Genomic DNA, 20,577 nt, shown 5'->3' on the forward strand with positions numbered 1-20,577 from the left:
ATATATATATATATATATATATATATATATATATATAAAATTTTTTTAAAATCCAGCCCAGCAGCTCACCCACCAACCCTCGAAAACAATTACTTGATCTATCTAGGCACTTGAACATTGATTGAGTTCCTAACTTCTCACTTGACACTAGGAACAATAAAGTCAGAAATGGTCTAGGTCCAAATGTGTATCTCTAGCCCACATCTCTTGCCCTGGTGGGAGACTGTTGGATAAGCAGGGAGTATACTCCAGCATGGGAAGTGATACCAGGGGAGTTTGTACAGAGTTCTTGAATGCAGAGGAGGCCATAGCTAAAACAATCCCCTGGTAGAATAAGAAAAGGCCTCACAGAGGAGGAAGCATTTGAAGTGGGATGAACTAGGAAAGAATGGTGGGTTTTGCCAGGTAGAAACAAATGGGAAGGGGCATTTAAGTGGCTGGAACAGCGTGTGTAAAGTCCCAGAGCTGTAAAGGGCATGGCAGACCGGTAAATGGCATTAGCCCTGCAGTTTCACAGTGGCAGAGAGGATGCATGGGAAGGGGGATGAGGAAGGTGGTAGGAGATGGAAAATGACAGGCACATTAGTGCTACTTTTTAAAGGGTCTGGTGTTCTTGACTCAGGCTGTGGGCTGCCAGAATCACTGGACCACTCTTTGTATCTCTGGATTAAAAAACAGTACATGAGGAAATGCTTTATATTGAAAGTCTAATGGTGTATTAGGAAAGCAGTGACCGAGCCAGTGAGAGGAATGATCTTCTGAACCCAAGAAACACAAGCATGACTGTAGTCCTGAGGGAGGTGAATTGGGATCTGGGCCTCCAGGGAAGAGCTGGCTGGGCCTGCTATTGGGAGGCTGAGTCCTGAGCCTGGATCCACGCTGGCATGTTCTGCCCTGACAGCAGTCTGGATTTGTGTTTTGCAGTTCCCTGGATAACGGAAGACCACCCGATCCTGCAGACTGGGCTGTGGTGGATGTTGTCAATTACTTCCGGACAGCAGGATTTGAGGAACAAGCTAATGCTTTTCAAGAACAGGTAACTGTGTCTAGAGAAACACATGATGAATACAATTACCTCCCTTCCCACAGAAGCAGAAGGAAGTGAGGAGGAAGAGGACCAGAGAGTAGTGAGGGATCCGTAGGCTCTCTGCGTGTCCTCCATACCAAGTCCTAACCATATTAGGCCTTAACAACTCCAGGAGGGTGGGAAAGGGCAGAAAAGAAGTGACAAGCTAAAAGTGCAAGAGGAACACTCAGGCCCTGAGACAATCACAGCTGCAGAGAGGAGGGTTAAAGCTCATTTACATCTGTATATTCTGAAAGATGCAACAGCCCTACCTCCAACACAAACACACTAGAAAGCAGAAAACAGAAAAGAATGAAAAAGGAGAGACAAATCTGACAGAGACATGCAGCCCTATCTACTAGTGGCCTTTGCACCAACTGATCTTAATAACCCCCTCCAATTTGCTTTCCAGTGCTTAGCAAAGTAGAGTGGAAAGAGCAGAGGATTTAGTTAAATCCTGGTTCTTCTCACACTGTGTAACCCGGGCAAGTTACTACATCTCTAAGTCTTGGCTTCACATCTACAACATGAAGCTATCAATGCCTCACTTGATGGGGGGTGGTGTGAGGATTCAAGGACAATGTGTGCACAGTGCCTAGGATAGGCCCTAACAGTGTCGATGCCCCCAAATGTTCATTCCCTTCCCTTAGGTCCAGGGTTGGTATTGGGAAGAGAGAGAGAGAAGCAGGGGTCCCTCCTGATGGTCTGGGTGATCCCTGGCCCTATTTTTCAGATCTGTAGGAATAGTGCTTGAGGGGCTTTGCCAAGAGGAAGCAAATTGGGGAAGCAGGTTGTGGTCCACACCGGGCCAGCTATCTCCCTATCAATAAAGGCTGCCATTTCCCCAGCATTAAATCTTATAATATAATATAATCGAGAATATTATGAACTGAAGAATGTGTCTGCCTGCTTCTTCCATATTCTTTTAGCCCTTTCTTATTCTCTCAAGTTGGGTTTGGATAGTTGAACTTTTTTAATATCATATATGCCAACCCCTAGATTTTCCTCAACCAGTATTTCTTTTAAGCTGATCCCTATTTTTTTTTTTTTAAATTTGGAACATTTGCCAAAATAGCAGGTTGAGTCGCTTCACACCCACCAGAATAACTAAAATTAGAAAGATTGATAAACCCAAATGTTGGTGAGGATGTGGAGTAACCACACTCTGTCACATTGTCAGTGGGAGTGTAACATAAACACTCATACATCTATGCCATAACCCAGCAGTTTCATTCCTATTTACCAGAAAGAAATGAAAACATATGTCCACAAACTATTTGTACAAAATTGTTCTTAGTAGATTTATTTATAATAGTCTGAACTGGAAACTGAAGTGCCATTAATAAGATAATGCAAATACAAACTCTATAGTCATACAATAGCATACTACTCAGTAATCAAAGGAATGAGCTACTGATGAATATAAGTTTGGGTGAGTCTCAAAAGATTATGCTGAGTGAGAGAAGCCTTACACAAAAGAGTTCATACTGAATGGTTCCTGTCTCAGTCTGTCTGTACTGCTATAACAAAAATACAATAAATGGGGTGGCTTATAAACAACAAATATTTATTTCTCACAGTTCTGGCGGCTGGGAAGTCCAAGATTAAGGCGGCTGCAGATTTTGTGTCTGGTGAATGCTCACTTCCTGACAGTGAGCATTGCTATGTTCTCATAGGGAGGACGGAGTGAGAGCTCTCTTTCACCTCCTTTATAAGAACAGTAATCCCATTCATGAGGACTCTGCCCTCATGACCTGTCACCTCTCAAAGGCCCCACCTATTAATATCATTACTAATACCCCTATTACCTCATAGGGACTAGGTTTTAACATATGAATTGGGGTGGGGGGGAAAGGGCACAAACATTCAGGCCATAGCAGTCTCATTTAGATAAAGGTTGAAACTGGAAAATGAGTCAGTGGTAGAAAAAAATCAGAACCATGGTTGCCTCTGAATAGGTGGGAGAGTAGAATGATGGATGGAGCATGAGGGAACTTTCTGGGTGATGACAGTTTCTATGTTTTGACAGAGTTTAGGTTATAGGTGTATGCATTGTCACTGCGTATGCATAAGTATATACAAATGATTCAGATTTGTGCATTACATCACCTCAAAAGGAAAAGAATTATTTGAAAAGTTCAAAAATTAATGGCATACAAACTGAAGTATTTAGTTTATAACTTATTGATGTATATAACTTACTTTGAAATGTGTCAAAATATGGATTGACAATTGGAGAGAGGGATGAGTAGATGGGTAGTAAGTAGAGAAAATGTTAATTATAAATCTAGGTGGTGAGAATATGGATGTTCATTATAATATACATGAAATTTTTCTTTATATTTGAAGTTTTTATCATAAAATTGTGGGGAAAATAGCTCAGGTTGGAAAGTGAAAGACTGGTCAACTGGAACATAAATTATTATGGTTTGTAATGGTAGAAAGTCCACTTGTATCATTGTAGTTGAGTAAATTTGAACAATATTGCAAAAGATTAACAAAAAAAAAACAAAAAAAGGACTTAGCTAAAAAAGGTCTCTTGGCCAGATTCCCTGCTGCCCAAAAGCATTTTTCAGAGTAAGCTTCTACTCAGACTTTCTCAGAGGCATATGTCCCAGATTGAAGTGGGGGTGTTCTTTGGGCCTTCTGGATTCTGTACAGACCTCAGAAATGGAACTGGCCGGCTTCGAGGTTGGCTCAGGAGCAGGCCCTTATCCCAGGGATGACATCAGTCTGGCCCTAGAGACACTTGGAAGCAAAAGGGAACAGACTCTCCCAAAGCATTTCATTCAGAAGTCCTTGGGGCGGTGCGGGGGCGGGGGGGGGGGGCGGGGGGGAGCATCATCTTGCTACTGTGCTGAACCCGCCTGAACTCAGAAGCCTAAGAAAAGAATTCCCAGGAGACTGAAGTTTTGCAAACATGGTGCAGAAGCTGGAGTTCCTTCATTCTCAATGAAGGGTGGTTGGGTAGGGGAAAGAGTCTGCCTTGAATTATTCTCCAGAAGTGATCCAACTCTTCCTCCTGCTGTGAAGTTCTCATTGCCTTCTCTGCTCATTAAAAGAGGGTGAAAGGCTGATAAGACAAGTAGCTGCTGTGATTTTCATGAGGACTGAGGGTTAGGATCCTCCACCACATTAACCTCCCTCCCCCATCATCATGCTTCAGAGGCCTTCAGTGCTTCACCTCCAAGGACCTTCCTGGCAATGAACCTCAAGCAGTCAGCAGTGACTCACCAAGTTCCTTCTAGATGGGAAAACTACAGGCCACCCCCAGCCCAAACACGTGACCTTCCCAGGCACATCTTCTAGGTCACAGCAGGCAGATCCTTAAATATCCTCAGGGAAAGCTTTGCCCTGCCTTTAGATTAAGCAGGAACACATGGAGAGCATCCCCTAAATGACCTTACAAAAGGCCAAATCCGGAGAGGGTGGCATGGTTGCCAATGATGTGGGAGCTTAGTTTCATGGCTATGTCTTATGGGCTGAATGTTTGTGTCCCCCCAAGATGTGTGTGTTGAAACCTTAACTCCAATGTGATGGCATTGGGGGCTTTGGGAGATAATTAGATTTAGATGAGGTCATGAAGATGGAACCCTTATAATGGGATTAGTGCCCTGAAAAGAAGGGAACAGAGAGCTTACTCCTTCTTTCTGCCATGTGAGGGCAAAGCAAGATGGTAACTATCTGAAAGCTAGGAAAAGGGTCCTCCACAAGAACCCAACCACGTTGCTACTGTGAACTTGAACTTCTAGCCTCCAGAACTATAAAAAATAAATTTCTGTTGTTTAAGCTACCCAGTTTGTGGTGTCTTGTTATAGCAGTCTGCACTGACAGTGATGCCAGACATGTCCCCACTCAGATGGGCTGACTTTTAGGAGAGTGTCTGTCTTCATGGTGTGGTCTCACAGTACATAACTGGATACTGTGTTGCCTTAGCAACTAGACTTGATGTGGTTTTCTAGCAGCATGCTCCATTGGAAGATGTCAGGCCATTGAGTGACATTTGTCCAAAAGACAGGAAAGGTATCCATGTTCCTGTGGTATGGAGAGGCATCTGGAATAAGCTGGTGATCTTTGTGTAACCTCCTTTTCTCTGTGCAGATAAACTGCCACATGATAGTTATCTCCATTAAATTTCCCTCTGGTACAGTTATTTCCATGAAGTTTTCTTCTGGCAAGCCTCTTTTGAGCCTTTTGTGTGAGCAACAGCTACAGGCCTAACTGTCAAAAGGGAAGGCCTAGGCTCCTGCACAATCCCCTGTCTACACCCATACCAGTGATCTAGTGTCCATAGTGTGTGTGTGTGTTTGGTTGTGTTACTGTTCTGGCCAGTTTCCTCTTATGATCAGTGATGTCATTCTCTCTCAAGCTGGCATGTAGTTTGTGTCATCAAGGGAGTTGGGTCCACTGGCTGCGTTAACATTGTGCTCAAAGTGTTCACTGGCCCATCGAGCAGGAGGCAGTGGGAGCCCTTCCTAAAGAGGGCAGTGATTCCAGCACTGTCACTCCTGTCTCTCTTTCCCACAGACATGGTGGTATGGTGACTGTTTTCCCATGTGTCTTCTAACAGACAGACCTGTTAGGCCATGGCGAGGGGCATGTGTGAGAGTCATGACTGTTGGTTTCTTTTCTCCTGACTGACTCACTCACTGGGTGATCCTGGAGGGTTTGCTTTTCTAGGAGTCAGATTTCTATAGTGGCTGTGGAGTTAACCAAGCAGAATATGCTCAAGCTCCTGCTTTAATAGTCAGTTGTTATTTTAGAACTTGCCCTCATGAAGTATGCTTTTAGGCACAGCATAAGGCACAGAACCATTTCAGCTGTGGTATATACAGCTGAATTTTCATGACTAGATGATAGCAAATTGGCTTTTGCCCCTGGATATAAGAGTCAAAAAACTTTAGAAATTTTACTTTTCTAAGAGCATTAGTTTTTAAGAGAAGACCTTTTAACTAAGCTAATTCAAGAACATTGCCACCTTCCTCCCAGAACAATGAGGATCAGACTCATTTTTGTAAAACTCTGAAGGCTAAATGAGCACTGTTCTTTGGTGTAAAGCTGCCTCTGTTGACAATACTTGCAGTGGCCAGTGGAGGCATTCTTGCAGTACAGTTCAGCAACTTTATCACTTAAACTGGACCCCAAATGCAAGCCACAAAGATAGTTCTGCCCATTTGTAGTGTAGTCACGTCATTTCTACCTTTTTCTGACTCACATACTCATATGTACTGAATACATACTCTAAAGAAGATGTGCCATTTAATCAATGTCATGTAATTCACATTGTTCAGATTCCTCAAACTTATAAGTAAATGACATCAGTGATTCTGTTTTAAGAACAGTGTGTATCAATGAGATAATTTTTTCTCAGAGCATCATGACAAAATAATATGCAATGCAAGGTGACAAATTAATTTTGCTCTCTGTTATCTCCTCCTTTCCCCCAAACCAAATAAGAACAGTATTTCACTCTGAAATGCCTGACTGGTTGTTTAAGCCATTAATTTGAAATGCAGATATTGGCATTTCTTTTCAGATAACTTTTGGTTAAATTTTGATATGTTTCTGAGACCACTGACATAATAAATATAAGTAAAAATGTTTACTGCTACAGAGTGCCAAGTAACACTAACCACATCAGATGGAGTAGTCGAGTGGGGAAGCCTGTCAGAGCGACCCTGAGCATGTGTTCTAAGTCATGGCCAGATGGATTTCAACTGTGGTGATTTCAGATGGGTAATCTATATATATAAAAGCCTAAACAACTGAACAACCAGTCGACTGGTTGCTATAACACGCACTGACCACTAGGGGGCAGATGCTCAATGCAGGAGCTGCCCCCTGGTAGTCAGTGCACTTCCACAGCCAACCTCCTGTGGTCCCTTCCCCCAGCCAGCCAACCTCCAATGGTCCCTCACCCTGGCAGGCTGTCCTGCCCCCCACCCCTATTGGCCCTAATCACCAGCCAGGCCAAGGGACCCCACCCTTGCATGAATTTTTGCACCAGGTTTGTCGTTTCTAATAAGACTCAGGACAAAGCCAGGCTTTGTGGGGAGGGGTGCCTAAAGCTTACACATTTCTAGCAGACCACCTCAGGACCCCCGCAAATTTAAGCTTCATTAGCCTCATGGTAAATCTAGCTCTGAATCAGACCAGCTGAAACCCCACAAATTGGAAATAACTATTATTACTTTATCAGCATTTCATAGTACTAAGTACTGAAAATAGTCAAGGTGTTCTGCTACCTGATATTTCTTCACAATTGAAGGCTTCTGAAATGCTTAAAAGATTTTGTAGCATAATGAACACGGGAAGTGTCAGCTCACACTCTGCTGATATGTTTTTTCAGCCCATAAAAACGTAGAAAAAAGTTAAAAAGCAAATAAGAAAATGGCCAAGATAATTGAAAGTGAAACTGATAAGGAAAGAATCTTTTGAATTCTTGATTGAAATAGATTTCCATAAACCAAAAATCCTAACAGGTTGTTTAAGTCATTCACTTGAAATGAGAACAGTTATAAGACATTATGATATAGACAGGCGTCTGGTGCTTCTTTGACTTATTCATATTGTTTCCATGGTTGTTGCAGCTTTTTCTAACATTCATTAAAATAAATATAAGACTGTTACAGTAAAAGAATTATTGTAAGTACTTGAAGCCCATTGCACGAAGATTCGCACAATAGGCCTTCCTTCCCTTGGCTGCTGGCACCGGTTTTCCTCCAGCACCTGGGACCCAGGCCTTTGGTCTGGCCGCAGCGAAGAAGCCAAGCATCTTCAGTCTTCAGTCTTCATTCTGGCTGGAGCCTTCAGTTTTCGCTCCGCACCTGGGTATGCAAATTAACCACCATCTTTGGTGGGTTAATTTGCATAGTCACTGTGATTGGCTGGTGGGCATAACAGAGTGACACAAATTTGCATGTTTCTCTTTTATTTTTATTTTATTTTATTTTAAATTGTTTTATTGCTTTGTTTCTCTTTTATTGGTGTAGATTCTTTTGGTTTAATAAAAAACCACCTGAAACCATTATAGATATGAGAACCATTTAAAGGAAGCACAGAGGATTTTGGGCAGAGGAAGGATAAAAAAAAACAAGGCATGGGGACATGAAATAACATAGTTTATCTTGGGAACTCCAAATACCTTGGAGTAAGAGGAGTGGTCCAGGGAATGTCCAGGGATTGGACTGAAAGGTAAATAGGGGTCTAGTTAACAGACAGTCTGGTTTAAGAGAACTGTGCCTGTCAGGCACTAAGAGAGGATAGTAAGTGGGGAGTGCCATGATGAGATTTGTGTTTTTGAAAGATCAGTCTAGTGGTAGTGTGGAGAGTGGCTTGGAGGACATGGAGACCAAAGATGAGAAAGATGCTATAACAGTTCCATTGGGGATGGAAGGTAAGAGATAGATTAGAGAGTCTAGGAAGGCAATCAGAATAATTTAGTGGAACATTAACAATGGAGATTGAAGATTTGTCCTATCCTGGTTCTCTGTTATAACCCCAGGACTGAGCTCAGTGCTCACAGGTGGGAGACCATGAAGACTTGTGTGACTGCCAGGTTTCCAGTTTGGTGGTTATAAAGTACTGCCATTAACCAGGATGTTTGTGGGAAAATTTTAGAGGGCTGTAATGACCCCAGTTTTGGGTTTTTTTTGTTTGTTTGTTCTTTAAATATATTTTATTGATTTTTTACAGAGAGGAAGGGAGAGAGATAGAGAGTCAGAAACATCGATGAGAGAGAAACATCGATCAGCTGCCTCCTGCACATCTCCTACTGGGGATGTGCCTGCAACCCAGGTACATGCCCTTGACCGGAATTGAACCTGGGACCCTTCAGTCCGCAAGCCGATGCTCTATCCACTGAGCCAAACCGGTTTCGGCATGACCCCAGTTTTGAGTGCATTAAATGTGAGGGCCTGTAAGTAGATATATCTAGTATACAGCTCAGGCCACAAGTAAGGCCTAGAAACAGAAATGTGAGAGTCATCAGCACTCATAGGAGGGAGTAAGAATGAGAGAGGCATTTTGAAGGGGATCTTAGAAAAAGGCCAAGGAGAACACCATGGTTTTTATAGGAGAATAAAGGCAACAGAAAAAGCAACTGAGAAAGAACACTCAGGGAAGTGGGCAGAGAACCAGTAATGAGAGGTTGTATAGAAACTCATAAAGGGAACAGTTTCAGGGAAAATGCAGTGATTAACAGGGTCAAATACATCAAAAAGGTGAAGCCCAATGGAGCTTGTGCATAACAATGGAGTTGGGAGGAGGAATATGAATGACACTTTCCTCCAAGTTGAGTGAGTGAGACTTGAGACTTGAGACATGGGATGTAGGCAAGTGGAGGAAGAACCAGTTAAAGGGTCCTCTAAGCATGAGGGCTCTTTCCTCATGAGAGAGGAGACAATCTGATTTACATGCAGGAAAGTAACCAAAAGAATTGGACAAGTTAAAATTGAATAAAATAGAGGACAGTTAAATTACGCTAAACTCTCTGAGGATAAGGAAAGGGATGAGGTCAAAAGAGTATGGAGGGGTAAGGATATGGAGAAATTGAAGCCCCCGTGCATTGCTGGTTGGAATACAAAATGGTATAGCTGCTATAGAAAACAGTTTGGCAGTTCTTCAAAAAGTTAAGTGTAGAATTACTGCATGACCCAGAAATTTCACACAAAAGAATTGAAAAGAGGGACTCAAACAAATACTTGCATGCAACCTTCATTGCAGCATTATTAGCAATCACCAAAAGGTGGAAACGACTCAAGTGTCCATGAACAGATAAATGTATAAACAGAATGTGGTATATACAGACAATGGAACATTATTCAGTCATAAAAAGGGAAGAACTTCTGATACATGCTACAACATGGATGAACTTTGAAAGTATGCTAAATAAAATAAACCAAATAGTGCCTGGGTTCCATTTACTACTATATGCAATACCTAAAATAGGCAAACTTATACAGACACAAAGTACATTAGAGGTTATCAAGGGCTGAGAAGGAGGAGGCAGTTATTATTTAACGGATTTTCTGTTTAAGGTGATAGAAGAGTTTGAAAAATAGTGGTGACAATTATACAACATTGCAAATGTAATTAATGCTGAATAATACATGTAAAAATAGTTAATCTGGCCTATTTCATGTTATATATATTTTACCACAATACAATGTAATGTCAGCCATAACATACATGGTGGTTCAAATAAGTTCAATTATTTTATTTTTTTAACAGAGAGAATATGAAAGGATTAATTCTGAGCAAGACAAGGATATCTTCCTCTATCCTCCTTATCCTTCCAATGCTCTGGGGCATAGGTGAGGATGTATGTAGATACAGCTATAATTGCCCTCATCCTCAGAGACATTAGGTAGCTCCTAACAGTCTCTATTTCCTTGGTTAAACAAGAGCTAAGTTCCTCTGCCTAGAGTGGACAGGATGGGTAGAATTTTAATGAGGAACTAGAGGAGAGCAAATGAAAGTTAAGAATGACCACCAAGGGAAATGGAAGAGGGAGCTGACCAAGGATAAATAAGAGAACTGCTAAGGTATTCTATACCCGAGTGATACTGGTACACTGCACAAGTACAATGTTTCATCTTCATGATTTCTTGGTTTTCCCCCTCAGCTGCACCATGTATAGAAGTAGAAAAGCTACATTGTTCCTGGATGGGGGGTTTGTGGCTTGAGCACAGTAGAGGGCTAATAGCCTAAGAGGGCCAACCAGAGGGTGCAGACTTAGTATGAAAGAGGATCCTGAGGGGACTCTTGACCCTAGCAGTGGTTCTCAACCTTCTTAATGCCGCGGCCCTTTAATACAGTTCCTCATGTTGTGGTGACCCCCCAACCATAAAATTATTTTCGTTGCTACTTCATAACTGTAATTTTGCTACTGTTATGAATCATAATGTAAATATCTGATATGTAGGATCTGTTTTCATTGTTTGCGACCCACAGTTTGAGAACCACTGTGAGAAAGTGGAGTTGAATTGAAAAGGTGGGCATAAATGGGAGTGAGGAGTGAGAGAACAGATATTTAACTTTCAGTGTTGTAGAAGTAGGACTCTTCTGGTTGATGAAGAGTGAAGGTGAAGTTGTAGAAATGGTTGGTGTATTAGAGTAGACTAACTGCTGGCACAATAGATGAAAACATGTATAATGACTTAATTAAAGTAGAAGTTTATTTCTTGCTCATATAGATAGTCCATACTGGGGGTGTCTGTTTCATAGTAATTCAAGGATCCAGGATGGAGGTTCTGTCATCTTCAACCAGAAGTTTTCAAGATTGTCTGGGTATTGCTATCTAGTTGCTATAAGGATAAAGAGCAAGGAGGAGTTCACGTAGGTGGTTTCATTGGCCAGACCTGAAAGAGGTGCACATCAGTCCCTTCATTGGCCAGAATGGGGTCATATGACCACACAAAATTGCAAGGAAGTCTGGGAAATGTGCAGTTGTGTGTCCTAGGAAAAAAGCAACCAGCAGCCCTCGCTACACTTGAACTTTAAAGCCATTTTTAAAGCATTTCTTGTTGTGGTATTGTTACTTAGTTAAATACAGAGAAATTTCAAAAAGGCTAACTTTAAAAAAGCACCTGAAGTGAAGAAGCTTTATCTGATCATGCATGGGCAACATTCATTTCTAATTCTGTTCCTTAAACCTACTCTTTTTTAAAAATCTAGTCAGACATTTCTATAACCCAGTTACCTCATTTGATGAACTGAATTTCATACTTTTTCCTTCATCAAAAATGTGTACAATATTTTTTTGTGAGATAGAATGCTTTTATCACCCACTTTGTGCCAGCAGCAAATATTAAATAATACAGAAAGATACCATTAAGTCACTGAAGGCATCAGCTCAAATGATCCAAAATAAATTCTGCGCCTGATTTAAGTGCAAGACCCATTTTGCTTCAGACTGTTACTTTAATAAATGAGGTAAGACTTCTTTTTAGAGCCACACAAATGTTCTCTCCCTGTTAACAAGCTTCTCAGTGTTGGATATTTAAATTAGGTGAAATCTGCCCTAGCTGGTTTGGCTCAGTGGATAGAGTGTCGGCCTAGGGACTGAAGGGTCCCGGGTTCAATTCCTGTCAAGGGCACATTCCCCGGGTTGCAGGCTCAATTTCCTGCTCTACCTCACTATTTTTCCACCTTTCTTGATGATCACTCTTTTTCTCTTTCTAGCCTTTCTCTTAGCTTCTCTTCACAGTGGGGGCATGTAGGAGGCAGCCGATCAATGATTCTCTCTCATCATTGATGTTTCTATCTCCCTTCCTCTCTGAAATTTATATATATATATATATATATATATATATATATATATATATATATATTTAAATTAGGTGAAATCTCCCCAGCATGTATATTATCCACCCCAAATTTTCCACCAATAGGAATACAAGGCAAGCACAGCATCAGCCAAGAGTCATTGGCTAATAATGTTCCATCACAATCACTCCACCCACAGTGAGCTGCAGAGGGCAGGTAGGGGAGGAGGCACTGCAAAGGACACCTACAGCAAAGAGGAATTTCTCCCAAAAGAGACTTTGTTCCAGGAACCCTGTGATAAGATTCAAAGTGTCTTGGTATAGACTTGAGTAGCTCACCATCTTCCTTTTCAAAATCATATGGAAACTCTTCAGAAAGTAAACTGTCTTGGTGAGGAAAGATCCTTTAAAGAAACATGGTGAATTATTACGAAGTACTAGGGGTGCCTCAAAATGCTTCCTCCTCTGATATTAAGAAGGCTTATCACCAGTTAGCTCTTCAGGTACACCCAGACAAGAACTCAGAAAACAAAAAGGCAGCTGAGGAGGAATTCAAACGAGTATCTGAGGCCTATGCAGTCTTGTCTGATGCCGAGAAACGCAACAATTATGACAAGTCCAGAAGGAGCCACATCAAAAGAGAAAATAGAGGAGATGGCAGAAACAAAAACGATTTGAAGGAGGAACAGTGGTTTGAGAGACCACACTGTGGCTCCCACAATGCCTTTGAAGATAAAGACCTCTTTTCGGGAGATTGTTTCCCCACTGGCCATGAGGGTAGATCCAGGAGATTCCACTCTTCCTTTTTTAATGTGACTCCCATTTTGGACACAGGATTTTCCACTTTTGTATCCCTGGGCTCCAGACCAGATTCCCCTTCCTCTGGGAAATTTGTCCCCTTTGTAAGCAGTGGAATGGGAAACTTCAGACTGGTCACCACTTGCAGCCAGATAGTGAATGGCAAGAGAGTTGTTACAAAGAAAGTTCGAGAAAATGTGAGAGAGAAGACTGAAGTGGAAGAAGAAAGTCCATTTCATCAGCTTCCTCTACGTCGTTGGTAAGGAGTTGCTGCAATATTTTTTTACAGCAGTCTTTCCTGTGAGGCTGGTGAGTCAGATGCTTATCAGAGACCAGAGTTGGAATCTGAGAGTGTGTTGAACTGGAATGGACAGCAGTCAGCTTAGTCCCAACATCTCATTTTGCAGAGGAGGACAATAATGGGCCATATGTTACATAAAGAACTAGGAAGCAGCAGAGTTTGACCTTTAATTTAGGACCAAGTCTTCTAATTCTAAGTTGACCCTTCTTTCCCCCTGCACTATATTTGGGACACTAGAGACCACCACCATGAATATGACCTTCTGAGTCAGGGTCCTTCCCTCATAAACCCCATTGACTTACCTTCAACTCTTTTCCTGCTCTACCTCACTATTGTGCCACTTTCTTGATGATCACTCTTTTTCTCTTTCTAGCCTTTCTCTTAGCTTCTTCTCTTCCCACCTCATCTTTCTTACCATACATTTCCAATGCACCATACCAAAATTAGGCTCAATTGAAAGAGTTACCTAGGTGTGGATTGTTAGCAGAGAGAAAGAGTGAAAAGTAAATGGGTAAAGATTTTTCACATACATTTTTAATAGCATTTATTGAGTGCTCAGCAGATGTCAGGAATTCTACTTCACATATGTTACCTCAATAATACTTCAATAGTGAAATACAGTAGCAACTTTCCCCCCATGATATAGATAAAAAAATGAGGCTAAGAGAGATTAAGTAACTTGTCCTTGGCCCAACCTAGTAGGCAATAAAATAGTGTCTTGCTCTAAAAAGGTGCTTCTCAACCTTCCTAATGCCACAACCCTTTAATACAGTTCTTCATGTTGTGGTGACCCGCAAACATAAAATTATTTTTGTTGCTACTTCATAACTGTAATTTTGCTACTATTATGAATCATAATGTAAATATCTGATATGCAGGATGTATTTTCATTGTTACAAATTGAACATAATTAAAGCATAGTGATTAATCACAAAAACAATATGTAATTATATATGTGTTTTCCGATGGTCTTAGGCCACCCCTGTGAAAGGGTCATTCGACCACCAAAGGGGTCGCGACCCACAGGTTGAGAACCACTGCTCTAAAACATGCTTATCTACCGAGTTATAACATCTGTGGATCCTACTCATTTATTTTTAGATCTAGGGTCTTGTCCTCATTGGGAATTTATACCTGTCATCTCTAAACTTTACTTCCATGCATGAGTACTTGCTGGAACTTATTAAGTCTGCAAACATTTTAAATATTATTGCCCAGTAGGCACTTGGTTATTCTTCCCTGAAGACAGAAGACAGAAGTAATGTTAAAAGTTTCACTGCCCTAACCGGTTTGGCTCAGCGTCGGCCTGGGGACTGAAGGGTCCCAGGTTCGATTCCGGTCAAGGGCATGTATCTTGGTTGCAGGCACATCCCCAGTAAGGGGTATGCAGGAGGCAGCTGATAGATGCTTTTCTCTCATTGATGTTTCTAACTCTCTATCCTTCTCCCTTCCTCGCTGTAAAAAAAAAAAAAAAAAAAAAAAAATCAATAAAATATATATTAAAAAAAAAGTTTCACTGAAACTAGCAAATGATTATCCCTTTAACACGGATATATGAACAAGATCCCAAGATGTGAATTATCTTTTTATTTGGGCTTTAATCATGATATACATGGAATCATGGGATTTGGTCACACTTCAGACTCTTCATTTATACTAAATGAATGGGGTCCAGGGAACTGGTTCCTTGTGCAGAGTTACTGCTGGAGTCTGCATTAGAACTCCTGTATTCCAGTCTCCACTCTCAGGCTCATTCTAGTGCACCATACAGACTGGCAAACTTTTATACACGTTACATAACAAATGAGTAGCTTTCTTAATTCAAGGAGTATTCCTGTGTTTGCGATTTTTATGAGACAAATGTTTTATGAGTCTTTGAATTTTTTTAATTTTAATAAATTTTTATTATATTTTTTAAAATATATTTTATTGATTTTTTACAGAGAGGAAGGGAGAGAGATAGAGAGCCAGAAACATCAATGAGAGAGAAACATCGACCAGCCGCCTCCCGCACATCTCCCACTGGGGATGTGCCCGCAACCCAGGCACATGCCCCTGACCGGAATCGAACCCGGGACCCTTCAGTCCGCAGGCCGACGCTCTATCCACTGAGCCAAACCGGTTTCCGCAAATTTTAATAAATTTTTAAAACTTGAACAGGAATAGTCCTGCATCCCTCTGGCCAAGGGTAGCATTTAGGTAGAGAGCACTTTTCCAGAAAGGAAGCAGAAGATGGATTTGGAATAGAAATATATCTCCTTTCTTTCAAAGCCCGAACATTTCCACTTAGTAGCATTGAGAGTCTCCTATATGTCTGGCACTGTGCTAGTTGCCTTACATGAATGCATCATTTTTTATCTCCAGAATCCTTCATGGGTTTACTTCCATTTCACACGTGAGGAAACTGAGGCTTAGGGAAGTTAGGTCCCTTACCCAGGGTCACACAGTAAGTTGTGGAGACAAGGTTCACACTGTGGTTTGACCTGGAAGCTCACATGTCCATTATGCTGAATTCTACTCCCATTCATCTGAGCTGTTATAGTTTGATTTAATAGGAAGTTTCTATTGTTGAACTCTATTCATTTCAAAAGTTTTAAAATGAGGATTTCCAAGTAGAGCTTTCTTTTGAACCCCAGTCCGAGGTGAATTACAGTGTGGCTACTGAACAAAGGGAAAATCAAATTGGAGTGTGGAATATGATTTTCCATTTTGTCTCAAATAAAATCCCAATTTCAGCATTTTTCACAGACATACTTGGCTTTTGACAGAAATGCTGAGTTGTAGGACTTCTTGCCAGCAAAGATTTTTAAAAATTCACTTTCAGTTAATCAAGGAAATTTTCTTGTTGTATAGCAATGAAAGCAGTGTCATCTCTTCCTGGTGCCGGTTTGAAATATGTAATAAGTGAAGTAGGAGCAGACATCAGCAAAGGAAAGATGGAGAGCAGGAAGGGCTTGGCGGCTTCCTAAAGCATTCCAAGTAGGTCTGTGTCATCTCAGCGCGTAAGCGAGAGCATGCGCTTTGGAGTGACCTGTGACTCAGATTCCTGTGACCTCACAGTGCCTTCAGAACAGCTCCTGTGACTTCCAGGTGTTGGAAGCTCCTCTGCCAACTCTCATACTTGCAGATTTGACTGATGGGCCATCTTTGGGGTTACTAGCTGCTGAAAAAGAAGAAAAATACTTTAGAATTAGAAATTCCATCCCTATGTCCTTACTTTTCCAATTGCCCTATCAACAAATTGCTTTGTTATGCGCTATGGTTTTGAATAGTTGTCTCCTACATATTAACGGGGGTATTTTGTTTTCTAGTAGATGATGAAACAAAGGTTTCCAACACTCAGAAACACCACAGACTAGTTAGAAGTAATTCCTTGTCCTTTTGCTGTGGTTCATGTTAGGTATTTGAAATGAGGACCATGGTTCTGTGGAGGAATAAGGACAAGTAATTGTATAACTTACAGCTCAGGGAGCATTTGCAAAGGTGGTATCTCACGGAATCCTGTCCAAATCCCATATCCCCTATTACCTACCGAGGAGAGAAGAGCAAGACACTTGCCTAAGGTCACAGAGTGGGTGTTTCTCCAGCCCCCTAGCCCAGTGCTATTTCTCCCCCACACAGAGTCCTTCAAAGCAAATATTCTGCCTGGCCTAGCAAAGTACATGAGAGAGTGTGAAGGAATGGCCCCCTTGGTCCTGATGTAGGAGGGGGTCACAGTTTTATGTAGCTACATTGTATAGTAATGAAAGCAGTGTCTTCTCTTCCTGGTGCACGTGTGTCCCCTTGTCTGTCCATCACTGGGGGAGGTGGGTACAGATGTGCATGGGTAGAATGATGAAACAGATGTGTCGAGGTTTACCAAGCATGCACAGCTGGTTCATCTCTTTCAGGTTCCCTAAAAGCTAGTCAGCTTTTTCCCCACAATTAAGTGATAACAAACATAAGGTGCAGTCAGCATTCTCAGTGTTTCCTTTCCAAAAGTTTCACACCACTTTCAACACTCTGTGTCCTCATATCTTGCATGAGAAGCCCATTTTTATTTACCCCAAAGCTCTGTAGTCTCCAGGGTAGCTGAGGTGCACGATACCTGGTTGGGTATTTGAAGGGAATGGAGAGTGGACTCTGAGAACAGAGGAGGGAATTTGTGGTGGGCAGAGCACTGCCCCTCACTACCTTATTTGGAATCTCAATGATCCATTAAGAGGAAGTATGGTGGGGCCCTCAGCATGAGAGCTTGATTTTTAGGTTGCGACAGGATGGTTCGCCTTTTAAAGGGCAGGAAAGGAGTTCAGAGTGAGTGAGTCATTTTTCCAATGTCCACTGTTGTGATTGACAAGATTCCAGAAAACCTAAGTCCCCAGTGGTCCATCTAAACAACACATATGTACTTCTAAGTGTCAAGAGAAACAGGTAGAGTTATGAAAAGAACATCGGCCTTGGCTGTGGACAGATGAGAGTTCAAATCCTGTGCCATCCTTTCCTAACTTCTTAATCTTGATTCTTGGTTTGCCTGTAAAACTAAGATGATAATCCCTGCCTGTCCTAATTTATAGAGTTATTTTAGGAACTAAGTACCCAAAATTCTGCATAAACTATAATCTATACTAATAATAGAGGAATTTGCAAATTGGCCAGGATGCTGTTATATAATGACCAATCAGGACAAGGGCAAGGCCACAGTGAAGAGCTCTCAGTATGCCTGTGCCAAGGTCCAAAGGACACAGAGAGGAAGGAGAGCAGATAGGCAATTAGGGGGATCAGGTCAGCAGGGGAGAGCAATTAGGGCAATCAGGCCAGCAGGGGAGGGAAGTTAGGGGGAACAGGCTGGCAGGGGGGAGCAGTTAATGTGATCAGGCCAGGAGGGGAGAGAAGTTAGGGGGATCAGGCCAGGAGGGGAGAGCAGTTAGGGCCATCAGGCCGGCAGGCAAGTGAGCAGTTAGGAGCCAGTGGTTCCAGATTGCGAGAGGGTTCCCAGATTGGAGAGGGTGCAGGCTGGGCTAAGGGACCCCCCATGCACCAGGCCTCTAATATATATGCCTAAGTGACCATTACAGTGGAACAAGCAGAATGACTGGTCAATATGATGCGCACTGAGTAGGCAGGCAGGCGAGCGGCTAGGGGCGAGCAGGCAGGTGAGCAGTTAGGGGTGAGCAGGCAGACAGGCAGTCAGGCGAGCAGCTAGGTGCAAGCGGTCCTGGATTGCAAGAGAGCATGGACCGGGCTGAGGGACCCCACCTCCCCTCCCCCCCCCTCCCCCGCCGCTTCCCCCCATTAATGAATTTCGTGCACCGGGCCGCTAGTATATTTTATAAGTGGAAAGTGTCATTATTCCTTTTGGAAGCAATATTTTTGATTTTTAAGGATATGTATTCCAAACTTACTGTCAGTTTTTAAAGATATTTGTGATGTGATCTTGAAAACCAGAACAGTTACCTCTTGTATCCAATCCAAAAAATAGAAGATGGAAGATAAAAATAGAAGATTCAATTTTTCCCCATTTGGCATAAGTGAACAAGTCATGATTTTAGTTTGGAGACAATAATATGACTTTTTCCTTTGAACTTCCTTTTTGTTTCATTATTCTTGAGCTTTTGGACTTACATGTTGACTTTCCCCTCTGCTTCCATTATAGGAAATTGATGGAAAATCCCTGCTATTGATGACAAGAAATGATGTGCTGACAGGACTTCAGTTAAAGTTGGGGCCTGCTCTGAAAATCTATGAGTATCATGTAAAACCTCTGCAGTCAAAGCATTTAAAGAACAACTCTTCATAGTACAGTCAAATTGGGGTCTCAGACCTCAAAAATACATAATGACATAATTTAGTTTCATGTGATGAAACTTTGTAAACAGAATACATACATGTGTATATGTAAAGAATTTCAACCAAATGAAACGTTATCCTATTGGATAGACTAAGCAATCCATCAGCTGACCTGAATTCAGCTAGGAGGAGCAAGGAGAACAGGTGGATAGGATGGTTTTCCTTGTGGAGTTTGTCAAAGAGAGTACAAAGAAATCAATATTTGACATGAGTAGATACCCTTCCCCAGAAAAGCTTTGAGGTCATAAGGATATTCTTCATTTCTTCATAGATGGCTTTCCCAAAATTCTTTTAAAAATTCAACGGGATGAGCTTGTTTGATTACAGACTTGGGGAGGGGGAGAGAGAGAAAGGGGTTGCTGTCTCCCTTGAGTTCCTCTGCTCCTTAGAGCTTGTGTTACTGGGATGGAATTGCTGACACCCTTTTTTACAGAGGGTCCTCCACTTGACCTTATTAAGGTTTCACTGGGATATGCTGCGCTTTTTGAAATGAACATGCATCTTGGCCCCTTTAGAAGCAGAACCATAGCTCTGAAAAGAAAAACTCTGTTGTGTATTGGGGATATCCATCCATATTCAGCTGGCTTTCACAGGGGGTAATGGTATTTTCTGCATAGAATTGCTTTTAAATTGGTTGTTTCAAAAAAAAAGCATTATTTCACTTTATGGTTGTATTTATAATAATTTGTTTCTGAAGAAATTTGCCAAGAGTTACAGATCAAAAAGCCTTGTTACTAGCACAGAATATTTTTATATACATTCCTTCATGATGGTGTAATATTTTTAAAATTGCTCTGATGCTTTGTTTGATTCCTGGTTTGAGTACTTGTTTTTAAGAACTTGAAAAGGTGGGGTTGCTACATCTCTGTTCAAAGAGACATTTGTTCAATCTCTGTGTGTTGATGCCTTGTTGGATTGTGTTTTATGGTTGCAATAAAGCATTGCTTCAGTTTATTCCTGGTGTACATTTGATCTTTTTTGCAATTGGGATTAAGGATTAAGGTTACTTCTTAAAACCATGGAAAGTTAAACCTTAAAAAACAGCAACACTTCAGACATAAGAAACATGAGATTTATATGTGGATTTATCTTCTTTACAAATGGAATTGTCCAAGGATGCCTTGTTCATTCTCTTATCCCACCCAACAACATATTTTAGGTGTTCTTTTAGCCAAAGATTTTATTTTATTTTATTTTTTTGCTGTAGGTCAGTGGCGCGGGGTGGGGGGAGGTCGTGATTTTGGAGGGAACTTCTGATGTAAACTATGAAACTTCTTCCAGACAAAAGCTCATACTCCCATATACAAAACTTTTCGGAG

At 41.5% G+C, this 20,577-nt stretch overlaps 1 protein-coding gene across 1 annotated transcript in view; it reads left to right on the forward strand.

The window, feature by feature from the left end:
- The window catches only part of SAMD13 (sterile alpha motif domain containing 13), a 76,848-nt gene extending 56,691 nt beyond the window's left edge, over positions 1-20,157 (forward strand). The window contains exons 4-5 of the mRNA XM_070403717.1: positions 925-1,036; positions 19,065-20,157. Coding sequence (XP_070259818.1) covers positions 925-1,036; positions 19,065-19,208 — 256 coding nt within the window. The 3' untranslated portion in view covers positions 19,209-20,157. The remainder of the gene's footprint in view (positions 1-924; positions 1,037-19,064) is intronic.
- Positions 20,158-20,577: the final 420 nt, after the last annotated feature.

Source organism: Myotis yumanensis, unplaced genomic scaffold, assembly GCF_028538775.1.
Source record: "Myotis yumanensis isolate MYYU_CA2020_CCGP unplaced genomic scaffold, mMyoYum1.0.hap1 SCAF_2, whole genome shotgun sequence".
Classification (NCBI taxonomy): domain Eukaryota; kingdom Metazoa; phylum Chordata; class Mammalia; order Chiroptera; family Vespertilionidae; genus Myotis; species Myotis yumanensis.